Here is a 15,485-nt window from a genome sequence, read left to right as displayed (position 1 = left end):
CATCGTTTTTTTTTTTTGCTTACTAATTCAATTTCTAAGACATTTGTACATTAGATTATCTATAGTCTTGGGTGTTCGGTCTCCATACCTGTCTCTCCGAGTTCTCACGCAGTGTCTCGATGATCTTCTCCAGCTGTGACTTCTCTTTCATAAGGTCATTGCTCAGATGTTGGCTGCTCTCGATGCTTTGTCTCTCGTGATTTAATTCAGCTTCTATTTTCTCAAGCTATAATGAAGTAAAAGGTCACTGTATTTTTATATACATCCTTACTATTGATAGAGGTTTCATCATGATATCAAGACTAATAATGAGGAACATCTGAATATGCAGTGCAAATATTGATTATAGAAGATAATTTAGGCATAGCATACCTCCCTCACTAGACTACAACTCATAATATAGCCTTATTATTTATTCCAAAGAGTGTCCTTCTGACACATAAAAGGCACATCGGTACACCTTAAAAACACCTCAAGATAAACAGGCAATTAAATTATAAAAAAAACAATGGCACCACCCAAATGTGTATACATGGTTTGAATTAAGCCTTAAAGAGTAACTGTAAAGTGTTTTTTTTTCACAATTCAATAGCTCTTGGGATGTAAAACAACTTTGCCTATTAGCTCAATTATCTAAATCCAGTAGTTTCTTTAATAATAATAATAATTATTTATTTACATAGCACCTACAGATTACACAGCGCTGCACAAAGCATGCCAAATTGGTCTCTGTCCCCATGGGGCTCACAACAACCTACCATAGGAGTAAAGTGAGGTACAAGATCTCCGCTGTTCCCCATCAGCCCTCCATCCCAGTTTGTGATTCTACAGTACTTTCTCTGTCTCTCTCCTCATGCTGCTCCCTTCCCCCACCTTGTCATCTGCACAGATGACTGTGCAGATAAGCTATTAGCCCTTCGTGCACTCACAGCACAGGCTATAGACTTCATGTTCTAAAGATTTCTACCACTTATTACATGTTCCTTATTCCATCCATGTGATGGAAGCTGCCAGGCTAGTCACAATTTGCATCCTGTATGTGCACTGTGCAGTGTTTAGTGGATTTACTTAGATTTAATGCCAAATTACTTTGAGAGGGAACACAAGGCATCATGGGATCTGTGGGCAAGCTAACTGGCCTCAGCCTGTGGGCATAGACAGACAGACATTAGTCTCCTCCCACTTCACCTCTGGTGAGAAAGATCTCTTTAAAACACTTTCAGAACAGAAAATGTCATAACTTTGGAAAGAAAAGGGAGAGTAGCAGAAAAACTTTACAGTTATGCTTTAAGCTACCTATACACATAACCATCAACTAAATTCAGATTTTGACAACATCTATCCATTTTATCCCCTTTCCCCCATACACCTGCAGTTGAGCATGCATGTATTCCTAAAGGACACAATTGAGTAAGCCATTACCTAACATTACTTCTTCTACCATACTGTGTTGAGGAAGCGAGCTAGCCTCACAGGCTGCGGCTAACTTATGTCCTCATAGATTTATATTGGGCATGTTCAAGGTGTGGTGCACCATGCCATATGGGGACAGGAGCATGCCGACTGCCTGCCCCGCAGAAGATAAGGAAGGTCCTATTCCTGCCGTTTTAGAGTTGCCAGCAGTAATTTCCTATTGACATCCTTAGTATGAGCTGTGCTCAATGCGCCATTGCTCGTGGCCCACAAATGCAGACACGGTCGTGTGCATGTAGCCTTATAGAAAATAAAGATTGGGTATACTACAGTTTACCAATCCAATTCTCTTCTTCATGCTGGTTCTGCATAAAATTGGCAGGTTCAGTAAATATTAATAGAATTTTTCAAATTAATTTTTACTGCTCCATCTCGATCATACAGCAGCATTTCTGAAACAGGACTATCCATCAAGCAAAGAACGTCATGCTTGGTTAAACTTGGGTTAACAAATAACCAATATTCCTCCAACTTTTTTATAATTATATTTTATTTAGTGAAAATACCCTGAGATATATAAAGATTTTTATTTTTGTTGTTGCTGTGAGTTTGAAGGTCATTTTTGTGCTGTTAATCTACATTTGATACATGAGCTGTACTGTGTCAGTTTCCAGTAACACACCTTTTTGCATAGTCTTTGGTTTTCTTTTTCCATTTTTAGGATTTTGGCACTAGCACCCTCTGCGGAGCCCATAGCACTCCTCAGCTCTTCTACGGTAGTCAGCAAGGTTTGGTTTTCCATCTCCAGCTTTAGAAGGCGGCTGGAGGTCAGCTCATTTACTTCATGTCCTAGAGACTTCTGTGGTGCTAAAAACAAACAGAGAGTTAATGTATCATCATAGCTAATAAATGACAATTACAATATATTTACATCAGACACAAAGAAAATTCACAAAGCAACATAAAAACATTAAAGAGCACCTGACACCCTCAAAAACAGCACTAGGAGCAGATTACTAAAGTAAGCAGCAATTAGAGCTAAAACAGACGCAGCAGTGTTACACTGCTAGCGTTATCGGAAACCTCCAATAACGCTAACAAATACAGCTGCTCTGTACACTGGAAATGCTGGCCCGCCCTCAAAGCAGCATACGGCGAATTCATGAGGGGGCGGTCTGAGAGGCTGCCTCTTTCCCGGACCGCCCCCGCCCTCTCCATAGGCCAGAGGTGACTGCAGCACGTCATTCGGCAGTCACCGCCCCTAATTCCGCCTCCAATCTCGCACCTCATGAATACGGTTTCGTTTCTACAGTGCAGCGGTGTTTGTTAGCATTATCTGAGGTTTCCCATAACGCTATCATAGTAACACTGGGGCGTCTGTTTTAGCACTAGGAGCTGCTTACTTTAGTCCACTTCAGAAATGACTAGCAGCTAAGTCCAATTGGATAATATCAAATTATCAGTATGATTCCTTAACCCGCAGAGTAAACGCTTTTCTGTGCCATTTCTGACACCAAATCACATGGAGTAAATGCAAGTGTGAAAAAAAAAAGATGTGAGGCAAAGTGGTCAGATTGTTACAGAGTAGGAGAAGCTTCATATATCCAGAAAGGTAGGCAGCACTCCAATTTTCAGTATTAAAGGTGAGGTTTAATCATTTTGGTGTCGGACTGGGCTTCCTTAGGCCCATCAGAGAAAATAAATATGGGGGCCCACTCTTCATTATTCCCTAGCAGCCTTCTAATTGTGTTGTGTGGTGTGTTTGTGATGGACCTCTGGGGTTCAGTATTGGGTTGAGCCAGGGCCCACCGGAGGATCCTCTGGTACTCTGGTGGACCAGTCTGACACTGCCTTTATCAAGTGTACAGTATTCACTTGAGTGCTGCCTGCCTTTCTGGATATATATCATTTGTAGGCCCTGCCTGGACCTGTGGGCTTTGAACCCTTCTCAAGGAGAGTTTTCATAACACAGTGCTGCCTTGGCCTTTCTGTTACGGAGATAGAGTAATAGATAGTTTCTTGGGTGCATATTTAATATGGCTTGTAATGTATAAATCAAAATCACAGTTTATTCTGTGTTCATGAGTCCAGTGGTTGCCCTTACTCACTGACCACCTTCCATGTAGGTTGTTGAATTCAGAGATAGCCATCACAGAATGACAAGAAACACCCACTTGACTCCCAACACAAGAATAATATGTATAATTTGCAGTTTATAATGTATGAGAGAGGTTTTATTTTGATATATAAGGTAGTAGGAAGGACGCGTGAGGCAAGGAAGCCAAAGGTGCGAGATGTAGTTTTTATTACAGGCCTTTTTAATACTGATTTGTTGTAAGTAGAACAGATAAAGTGCATGAATTGTTATCATACAGTACTGTGCTATGTGCGTTTATTATTCCTGAGAACGATTTCCTAGTGGAGGAGACTGTTTGGAAAAAATAATAGAAATATAGATAGACTGGCCACTTACTTTCTGGAAGATCACTAGGTTTGGACAGTTGTTCCAGTTCCCAGCCAAGATGCAGGGATTCATCCATACTTTGCTTCTGAGCCATTTCCAAAGTCATGTTTTCCTCCATTAGCTCCTCGATCCGTTTCCTGTCCAAGTCACGCTCCTAAGGACATGCTTATACGTTACACTCATATACAAAACAGGTCTAAGTTACATTTCTATGGAATAAGCAAATACAGCGTACTCAAAGTGCTCCTCAACTTCCAACAAATATTGAATAAATGAGCAGTCTAGTGTGTATAAATTAGGAATAATACTACACATGGGTATTATGTGACTGGTAATCTCTATTTGCTATGAGCTGGGGGGACCTAGCTGCTGTGACTCATTGCTCCCCATTCACCCTCCCTAGAGCATCTATGTGATTGTGATCTGAAACCTCAATGAGTTTCTGCCTGTCTTTTAAAAAGATGAAATTCTGCAGCGATTTTAAATAGAAAAACTCTTTTTATCAAGTGGGAAGGGAGCATAAAGAGAAAGGTGAAAAAATAAGTTTTTACCTCTGTTTACAAACTAAATTAAATTTAGCTTTTGAAACTTAGAGGGGGGGGGGAGCACAAAGAAGCAAGAGGAAGAGTAGGGAGAGAGTACAGAAACAAGAGAAACTGAGGAAACGTTTTTTGGCTTTTGCTTTCAGAATTCAAGTCATTTCAAGGTTATTGCATATTTTGCTTAAAGGGGTTCTCCAGTTATAACAAGTTATTCCATATCCATAAGATGGTGGGATAACTTGCTGATTTGTGGGGGTCCCAGTGGTTTTACTCCCAACTAACACAACACGGCCCCCTATTATTGTGATCTTTGGGGGGTCAAACCAATGGGATACCCACAAATTAGCAAATTATTCCTTGAATTTTCACTTTAGTGCCTGGACAAATCCTTTAAAGGGAACCTGTCACCACATTTTTCACAAATATGGCTAGTGACAGCTGGTTCCCATGGAGCCCTATTAGATAACCGACACCCTTCTCTTGGGGATTGTTTCCCTCACATCCCCATAAAATCAACTTTGTAATCTTGCCTGACATACATTCAGATCCAGCAGGAGTCGAGGGGATATGTCCTACTTAAGGTGAATCCAGCAGCTCCTCATGCCTTCTTAGCATCAGCAATTAATGTCATGTGATCAGGGTGACATCATCTAAGCCTTTGAAGGATGCAAAGAAGCAGCACCCCAATAAAGTATAAATGGTTTATTCATCAACAGTGAGAGACATGCAACATTTCAGCTCTATCGTGGAGCAAATTGCAAACGTTGCAGGTCTCTCACTGTTGGTGAATAAATCATTTATACTTCATTGGATTGCTGCTTCCTTGAATCCTTCATTTTTGACTTACATGCACATTGGAGGCAGGTTTTTATAAGGTGTGCACCCTACTTCTGGTAAAAGATCAATTTTCATCCATTGCTCTTTTCCTACTATTGCTCAATTAAGCTTGTGAAATATTTGCAAACTGTACCACATGCATGAAATCACAGCATGTCTCCAAGGACTCCTCCCCATGCTCTGTGGGCTTCTACTTTTTATCATGCCTCCATGGAGTGGAGGTATGCTGTGTTTTCATGTGATCAGATACATCCATGGGGTACAGTTTGAAAATGTTAGAAGGCATTTGCAACTTAAACAATTATACAAAGTGGTAAATTAACATGAGGCTGGGCTTTGAGTGTTTCTTTAAAGCCTTAACTTATCATATATCAGCAGCACTTGATAGGAACGTCTATGTTTTGGGTAGCTAGATCACACATAATCTCTAAACAGCCATTAGTGATAAACCATCTTACCATCTCCAAGTCATGGAATCTAGCTTTCATCTGTATGTTCTCCTTCTCCAGCTCATGTAGTTTATCTGAGCGGCCTCGAGCTCCATCCAACTGGTCTTCCAACATGTTCTTTGTTTCTAGAAGTACTTGATTGTCTTCTTTTAGTTCCTAAAATATTAGCAATTGTTACATTTCTTATTTATGACATGAAAAATAAATCTAATAAAGTGTTCATCATTGAGCCTGGTCCAAAAGATTGCAGATCATTGTCAATCGAACTTCTGAAACCATTGTACACTGGTGGTAAAGTGCAGCATTACCTATAAACCTTTAAGTGGCCAACCATGTAATACATAACAAGTCGACCAGAGTTGAAGCATCTGCTTTTGATATCATCTACTCTATTAGTCCATGTGGAAAGGATTCAGATTATACACATTATACAAATGTAATCAAAACCTGTAAATTTAGTCGGCATTAGAAGATCGTTTAAAATGCATGGGGCATTGCAATTTCCCCTTTGATGGTGGATGTCGGAAGAAAAAAATAGATGAGTATGTTGGATTTCTTCATGCTCCATCATTTGTTATCAAGAGAGATGGCCTACCACCAGGTGTGCTTTGCAGAGGCCTATTCCCCTTTCTCCATTGATAACTAATGCATCTCTTTTGATCCAGCATGCCTATATATTGGGGTCTGGGGGAATAGCTGTCAGCCATTTCTGGCCTACTCAGCGGGACCCACAGTAACCAAAAGATACATCCTACTACTTGTGTTTAAAAAGGGTTCTACACACATATTAGCCTGTTTATTAAAGGTGTTGTCCGAGAATCTATGAAAAATAAATAGATGGCCCGGGGAGGAGGGGGATGCTTAAAAAAATAAACTAGTACTTACCTCTGGGGTCCCTCCAGGTGTCCCATGCTGCCCTCTCTCCAATATGTCCCCCTGTTTGTTTGCAGGGGCACGGAAACTACGACCTTAAACAGATTCCGGCCGGATTGAGGTGGCCACGGCCACCCGACACTATTCACAGTACTGAGTTATAGGGACGGGCGACCTCGGCCGGCCGGAAGCTGGTCACAATACAGCTCCCATGGTCCTGTAAACAAAAAGGGCACAGGCTGGAGAGACAGCGTGCGGGGCACCTGGAGGGACCGGGGAGGTAAGTACAAGTTTATTTATTTAAGAAAGTTTTTTTTTTTGTATCCTTGATACAATGGATTTGATTTTTTATTTCGGTACATTTGCCACAATGACAACAGGATTTATGAAGTTGCTAATAAAGTTTTAACTTGTTGTATAGTTGCAAAGAATTCTACATACGGTAATTAGATTTGATCCTTTATTTCTATATCTAAATTTCATAATTCACACAAAAATATTTTGCACTGATTTTTATCAGTGCAATAACAAAACTGATCTAGGACTTTATTTAATATATTAAGCACTTACCTCTACCCTGGCCTTGTAAAACTCAATGTCATGCAATCGCTCTTTGTATCGGCTCACTTCACTTTCAAGCTTGTCAACTCGGATGGCCTTTTCCCTGAGTGCGTCCAGCTCATCTCTATACAGTCGAGCAGATCTAGCGTCAGCCAACAGTTTCATGTTCTGTAGAAGCGAGGTACAGTGCTCATGTCATTGAAGAATCACAATGGCCTCATGTATAAAGAAGAATCTGTACCACCAACTTAAGAAGTTATGAAAAGTAATATAATCTATTTTATCTTGAATTCACCACCATTTTCTATACCTCTGTTTACTCAAGGTCAATTTAAATATCCTTTCTACATCGAAACACAAAAACACCAAAGAAACCTAAAATTTTATTAAATTATGAACATTTTATCTGGTCTACACAACCCTCCTTGACCGAAAAGGGCTACAGGAGTGTATCAACCTTAAATAATTATGCAGCTGGTCACCACATCTGAGAGGCCGATAGGTGTTCAATCCAATCATGTGCATTTATGAGACATTCATGACATTCAATATACTAAGAATATGCCAATGTGTCTAAGGTTGGAGTATCCATAAAGGAAATCTAACATTAAAGGGAACCTACCACCACGATTCTACCTATAAAAGGTAGATCGGGTGGTAGGTGGATGTAAGGGACGTGAGGATAGCTCTTTTTAGAGCTAATCCTCACGTCCCCGCTAACTTTTGGTACACTTTATGGAACTAATATGTAAATTTCGTTATGCGGCTACTGGGGCGTTGAGTAGCCGAGCACGAGGCTACACAGCGCGGCTACTCCACGGCCCAGTAGCCACATTACTCCTCCTACCCTGTTGCGTGCGGCGCGCAGCTCCTTGTAGCTGCGCGCCCTCGTCCGACAAGCCGGCTACTGCGCATGCGCAGTAGCTCCGGCCTTAGAGCTGGGGCTGCTCAGCCGCCGGCCTGCGTTCTGTGCATGCGCAGAACGCCATCATGACGGACAAGGGCGCGCAGCTACGCCCCCAAAGTATTTCAATTACAATGTTGAAAAAGTTTTGCATTGTATGAAGGGTTTAGTTTTTAGCCGTTCGGTTTACATTCTATAGCCATAAAAGAAGAATGTTCAAAGTATCTTGTGTGACTTTTTAGGAACTAGTTAATTTTTTTTCTGAAACAATGAATTGGGCCTCATTTATCAAAACTATCTAACAGTAGAACTGTTCTAGTAGCTCATGGCAACCAATCAGAGCTCAGCTTTAATTTTATATACTTTTATGGTAAAATATAAGCTGATGTCTGATTGGTTCCACGGCCAACTGGAACAGTTTTTCTCTCAAACACTTTTGATAAATCTCCCCCAATGTCTCCCTGTATAACCTACACATTATATTGTGGTTTTATTGCAGTAGCATATTCATGATGGAATTCCCTACAGAATTATCTCACTCTCATTAACAGCCCTGTTGATGTAATGACATGAAGTGACTTTAAGCGATGGGCCTCAGGATTTCACTTCATTTCCTTCATCTTGCGGTCTTGGTAACACACAGTCTTAATTACTTAGTATTGTAATGATTTCCTTAATGTGTCTCATTGCAGGGTCCTAATTTCTCATTAGGGGAGCAACATGTTCATTTCTAGAATTCAGATTTTCATTTTAATTGTTTTAAATAGTTAATAGTTTTAGCCTACATATTCTTTTTTGTACCCCTCAGTAAAACAATAGTGATGGGTTTAGGTGCTCAAGCAGTCACCTTCAAAATTCTTATGTCTTATGCCTTATGCAAGACATAGTTGAACAGGAATATGTACATGAGAATATAATCAAGCTTAAAAAGGGCCTAGACTACAATAACAGATTACTAAATTTGGGATTGTTTGCAGAGGCAGGTAAGAGGAGACCTCATTGCAATGTACAAATACCTGAATGGAGACTACAGGGATCTCTCCAAATATCTTTTTAATAATAGACCTGTGACCAGGACATCCTCTACACCAATGTTTATTTTCGGTAAGAGCAGTGAGACTGTGGAACTTTCCATTGTAGGATGTTGTAATGTTGGATACTTTGTACATGTTGAAAAGAGGCCTACATGCTTTTTTTGAGAATAAAAAGATCACAGGTTATGGAAACAAAACGTTTCGTGGATTTGATGTTGATCCAGGGAATTATTGTAGGATATGACAAGATTTTTTAGGTCCAACCAAAACTATAAAGTAATGGAGGAAAAAGCACTGCAACCCAGTCACTTCTCTGCACAGGGACCCCCAGCTGAATATTTTTCAGGGGGAACCACCACATATCTTTATTCACGATAATGGGGCTGTGCTTCAGTGCCCCAAACCATTATTAGGGCCCATTTAATCACAATAACAATGTATCCTTTATAGAGATATACAATCACTTTATGAGACTGGAATACCCCTTTAAGAGTTATCCTGAGGCTTTTCATTGCACAGGGCCGAAAAGAAAATTGAGATTGCTGTCCTTTTAAATTCACAGATTGGTTGAATCTCCACCATAATAGAAAGCCTTTATCAGATGAAAACATTTCTGCTTTAGTCAAGTATTGAAAGCCAGTGGCCTGCTGAAAGGGCCCTATAACCTTATCATTCTAGCAAAAGGGGCACATAATTTACCACAATTCTATCTCTGGATCTTACCATATTAATAAATACATTAATTAATAATCCAAACACTAAAAGCCTCTGACCTCTTGCTGCAGTCTCTTGAGCTCAGCTTCCAGTTGCGCGACCTCTTGTTTACTGTCCAGGAACTGTTCTGTCTTTTCCTCGCTTTAAAAAAATTAAAGACTTAGATTTATTAACAGATCTGGATTATCATTCATCATATTTATTGGATATAAAGAATAGACCTCTATTGGCTTAGAGTTATCCTTTATGAAAAAAAAGGGAAAAAAAAATATTAAAAACTCAATACTGAAATGGCTTCTTCCTGTATTTTTACCGGATTAGAATCCTGGTAATGTATAGATTGCTTCATCAAAAGGAAATGATACAAGAGGAAACATAAAATAACTCTTCCAGGCAGCCTGATCTCTGTATTGTACATAGCTCAGCATCATTTCTAGGAATCAATACCTCCTGTAAGCAGCGGCAGACACTCCTCGGCCTCCCGGGACACTAACCAAGCAGATTTTATAGGTAGTCATAAAAGACAAATTGTTGGCAAACAGTAACACATAAAGTGATTTTCGCATAGGTGTTAATTGCAAGTCTATCACTTACCATAGAGTTAATAAATGTCTAATATACAGCATCATGTTAATATTCTCACATATTCTCAATAATAAACCATTTCCACCTAAATAGCTAAGTGTAGTTAATGCACTTTGGGCCTAATTCCCACAGAACTGGGGCTGAATATTCAGCTTGCTCCATCTGCAATCACATTGCTAGGCTCAGCTTTTGTAGTTTCACAATTATTTTTTTTACTAATTATGTGAATTTTGAGAGAGTGCTTGTTAAAGAAGCCATTAACTCTAGCAGTGCCAGTACAATTGGTAGAAAAGAGGAAGTTGTGTAGGATCCTGGGCTATAAGGAGGTATAAAAGCTCCCCTATTCTAGTGCAGATGCACCTACTGTCTCTCTATTCTATCATATATAAAATATTATAAAATATATATATATATACACAAGTGTAATTATTCCAAACCCATCGTATATATATTCTATTTTATTGCCACACACTATTCGAGGATTTACTAATATGTTCACTCTAATTAAATTTTTTTTTATACTTATCCATTGTTTCATATTTGGGCATGTGCTTGTATGAAAAGGTGGAAGAACTTGCAAAGATTCCTAGTTTACGGGGCAGACCTGGTTGTCCAAGGGTAGGTCCTTTGGTGGTCTATAGGATATAAATATCACTTCTCTGCAATAATTTGCAGTGTCCTGTCAATCTTCTACATAATGTACATAAGCTGTGGGTTAACCCCATCTTCCACTGCTGATTAACAGCTTTCTCTATGTACAGTAATAGGAAAATACTGTTAATTTTTCCAAAAATTACATGACAGGCAAAGAAAACAATGATTCTTAAAGGGGTTGTACTAAGTTTGATTGTTATTCCTATCCACAGGATTGAGGATGACACTCTGATCATCAGGAAACCTCCGATCATTAGGCGTTCACACTAATCAGGGGCGTAACTTGAGGGGGTGCGGTCGCAACGGGGCCCAGAACCTTAGGGGGCCCATAAGGTGTCACTTTTCTGTATAAGAAGACTAGTACTATAAACCATACAATACAGTCGGGGGCCCAGTGCAAAAAGACTTTGCACTGGGGCCCATCAGCTTCAAGTTAGGCCTCTGTCACTAATTGATGGGAAGACACGTCGCGCACGCATCCTCATTCAGTACTATGGGAGCATCAGAATTTGCTGACCACAGCGCTCCTCTGTATTCAGCAGTAAGTGTCCGAGATAGACGAGTGCAGTGCTTGGTTATTTCGAACACCCCCATAGTATTGAATAGAGCCACAGGATGCATGCTCACCCTGTTGCTGCATCAATTAGTGAGAATGGGACCCCTGTTCATGTGACTCATGGAGATTTCAACAGTTGGACCCCCACCAAACAGATTGTGGATAAGAATCAGAATTGGTACAACCCCTTTAAAGGGCGGCAGAAGATAATATGTACTAACATATCCTTTCTAAGCCATGAAGGAGTCATTTCTGACATAGATCTGCTCTTCAGGACTGGGTGTCATCATTATTACACTTCAGCCTATTAGCTACCATTACACTGAATAGGAAATTCATATTCTATAACCGGCCTTAGAAGACAAAGAAAATCAGGAAAAATGTAACTAAATTATACAAACAAAAAGAAAAACATAATCCAGGGCTCATCAAGGTCACCCAGGGCGGCGTGCGGTAAAATGAATACATTTTTGACTTCTTCAGAACAAACAAGGCCATTACATTTAATATTCCCCTCTCAGGATAACAGTGGGGGGCTGATTACACGACTGTAACCCATTCGACACATCAGAGGAAAGCTGCAGTACAGCAAAGCTGAGGGTAAGCGAGGCAGCTCTTAGACCAGAAAGGGTGAGATTTCACAGAGAAGGAAAATCTAGCATTCGTTTACATGTCTAATTACAGGTTTTTATCTCCAGACTATGAAGGCCTGCGCTAAATTACGAAGAGCACATTGGCGTTTAATGTTTAGGCTATCTATTAAGTGTCAATCAACATAATAACTGCAATCTTCAGGCTAATTTCCCAAGTGCAGCTGTGTGCAAAATTCTCCAGGAGGAAGGGGAACGGCGGAGTAAGAGAAAGGGCCTCAGCTCTACTAATTCAGCCCTTCACGGCTTCATTTCGAAGGATAAGGGGATTTCAAGCATCAATTATTAAACCTGAGTATTCAATAAGAAGCAGCACTGGTAGAATTCATATGGAGGAGTATATAGCAGAAATTTTTACCTCATGGACATAACCTATTAGTCACCAATGTAATGATATCATTTATATCAAAGATCCACTAACGGAGCTACATCCTCCATTCAATATAATGGAAGCGACCAGGCATACAGCAACATATATTCCATCTCCCTGCAAAGAAAGGGGACTGGGTATTCCAATTTTAGTATACGCACAAGGGTCCTAGATGTCAGACCCCTTCTGATCCTTTATCAATATTCATATTTTCATAGTGTGAATTTTTAATAGATTTTTCAACAAAAAGAAGAAGAAATGGAAACAATGAAAGAGACCCCATGGATTAGCATCAGGAACAGCATAAATGCTTTTACTGCCATTTATGGTTCAAGTCAGTGCCTAAAAGATTTGGGAGGTCCCATCAGTCAGTCAATCAATAAAACGAGTGAATGGTAACAGTCAACAGAACGGGAAGAAAAAGAAGACATGGAGTATGGTAAAAGGAGAGAAATTTAGAAGGCCTTGAAGTGGGCTCTATTTAAAACAGATGAGGGGAGGAATATAGTAGTTAAAAGGGGACCTACCACCAGGATGAAAGACTGTATGCAAATGAGCCTGAGGGGCTCCAGGCTCCACTCACAACTATGCATACAGTCCTTAATCCTGGTGCTAGATGCCCTTTAAGATACTGGGTGAGGAGGAAAGAAATCAAAACAGTAGAACCCAGTTTTACTAAATTACTCAAGAGTGTCCAGAGGTAGAATATAGGAGATCCTGCATCATATCGATGACGGCTCGGAGAATCTCCAGAATACAGAAATACAAGTCTTCTCTACATTTAAAATGTGTTTATTTACCAAAAGGAATATTGTGATGGTGCAGGAATATCCAGGAAAGATTGTGATCAGTGTGATCCACAGTCCACAGGGTATTTACCTGTACCCCCAACCAGAAAGGCCTGAGTCCTAAGTAGTCCTAAGTAGTCCCAACTAAGAATGTACAGGCAGTTCCCGCGTTACATACAAGATAGGGTCCGGAGGTTTGTTCTTAAGTTGAATTTGTATGTCGAAACTGAATATATTATAATTGTAGATCCAGATAAAAAAAAATTTTGCCCCGGTTTAAACATTTTTTGCTGTAATGGGACCAAGGATTATCAATAAAGCTTCATTACAGACACCTTACAGCTGATTATTGCAATATGGGGCTATAGTAATAGCATTCAGAAAGCTTCACCAGAGGTCAGAGGAGTCTGTCTGTAACTATGGGTTACCTGTAAGTGGGGTGTCCTTAAGTAGGAGACCGCCTGTATTTGCTTTTAGGATTTACTATAAGAGGTCTTATGGGAAAGAGGAAGGATCTAACTTTGATGCTCTTCAGTGAGAAAAAAGGTTTTCTTCCCTTCCTAAATTGAGAAGGTTGTATGTATTTCATACAAAGATGTATGTTAGAGCACCAGAATATTGCCTAAATTACACACCCAAAAAGAGACTATTTTGTATCCACATATGAAAGAGAAGGGGGTCATACATAGTTCAGAGTCCAGGCTTCCATGAATGGGTTGCAGTATTAAAAATAAATTGCCATAAATTTTTAAGTTATTTTCTGCCTTCCAGGAAAGTGGGATAGATTGTAAGGTGGTGACACAGTAGGTATTATAGAAGGAATATTATGAACCTCTGTTTGGCCTTGTCTTCCCCAATTACCTAGTGTTGTGACCAGTCATAGTGGAAGGAAGCTCCGTTCCATATATAGTCTAAGAAACCAACCCTCTCTGTATTTTCAGAGGCCAAAAACCAATACAAATTGGGGCTTATTTACTAAGGGGCCAGAGGCCGCTTTTCCGTCGGGTTTACCGATTTCTCGGGGATCGCACCGGGGATTGTGTCGCACACAATCATTATGTGTCGCAATCATGCCGGCTTTCATGCGACACAAATCGGGGGTAGGCCGTCGGACGATCCGTCAGATTCAGACTATGCGCGGGCTTAACAATTCAATTTGTGTTGCAAGACATGCACTTACATACACCGGGAGGAAGAAGGTGAACTCCGGTGGACCTGATCGGGGAAGCAGCACATGCAGGAGATCGGGGGCACAATCTTCATGATTCATGGCAAATGGGTATTCTGGCGGACAACGCAAATGTGCCCCATTATGTATTGTTGGTTTAAGGATTTTGAGAAGGACACAGCAGACAAAAATACAGGCGGTCCCCTACTTAAGGACACCCGTCTTACAGACAACCCCTAGTTACAGACAGACCTCTCTGACAGATGTGACCTCTAATGAAGTTCTCTGGATGTTTTACTTTAGTCCTACGCTGCAATGATCAGCTGTACCATGTCTGTAATTAATTCTTATTGATAATCCTTGTTTCCTTTACAGAAATCTCTATTGGGATTGCCAATATGCCAGATTATCAAACGTGCTAGGTCAGAGATATCACCATTTTCCAACCTGTACCAGTGTCATCCTGAACAAATCTACATGATGAAGTACAATTTTAATAAATACTCACAGCTCCTGCCTCAGCCCCCGTATCTTTGCCTTGGCTTCTGCCAGCTCCACTGACAGGTGCTGCCTGCTCTCCGTCCTCCTCATTCCCGGGGATCCAGAGGGAGACTGTGCCGATGGCTGCAGAGGTGTGAAGTGAAGAGAGTCTCTTTCTTCTGTCAACTCGATAATTGCCTGGAAGGAAGTGAGAGAATAAATCTTGTATAAAACGTTCATCCTCTGTACTTCTTCTATTTTAGATTTATATATTGTGCTACCTACTACCACACAGCATACTAAAATAGATACCCCAGGGGTGGAAACCTGGTCCATAGGAGTTTACAGTCTACTAGAAATATGGGAAGATGTTCACAATTAGTGGTATATCCAAAGGTGACAGTAAAGGAAGTAAGAACACCAACAGAATTTGTTAGACCCGA

The 15,485-nt window shown here is 40.3% G+C and overlaps 1 protein-coding gene across 7 annotated transcripts in view; it reads right to left on the bottom strand.

Annotated features, from left to right (window-relative positions):
- CCDC88A (coiled-coil domain containing 88A) overlaps positions 1–15,485 on the bottom strand; it is a 125,878-nt gene that overhangs the window by 41,863 nt on the left and 68,530 nt on the right. For all 7 annotated transcript variants that reach the window (XM_072140516.1, XM_072140515.1, XM_072140519.1 and 4 more), the window contains exons 8-14: positions 15,071–15,240; positions 9,851–9,932; positions 7,149–7,307; positions 5,715–5,861; positions 3,887–4,031; positions 2,096–2,280; positions 89–226 (exon numbers count right to left, since the gene is read on the bottom strand). In XM_072140516.1, coding sequence (XP_071996617.1) covers positions 89–226; positions 2,096–2,280; positions 3,887–4,031; positions 5,715–5,861; positions 7,149–7,307; positions 9,851–9,932; positions 15,071–15,240 — 1,026 coding nt within the window. The remainder of the gene's footprint in view (positions 1–88; positions 227–2,095; positions 2,281–3,886; positions 4,032–5,714; positions 5,862–7,148; positions 7,308–9,850; positions 9,933–15,070; positions 15,241–15,485) is intronic.

The sequence above is a fragment of the Engystomops pustulosus genome, chromosome 3, assembly GCF_040894005.1.
Source record: "Engystomops pustulosus chromosome 3, aEngPut4.maternal, whole genome shotgun sequence".
Classification (NCBI taxonomy): domain Eukaryota; kingdom Metazoa; phylum Chordata; class Amphibia; order Anura; family Leptodactylidae; genus Engystomops; species Engystomops pustulosus.
This window is presented reverse-complemented; position numbering and strand designations above follow the sequence as displayed.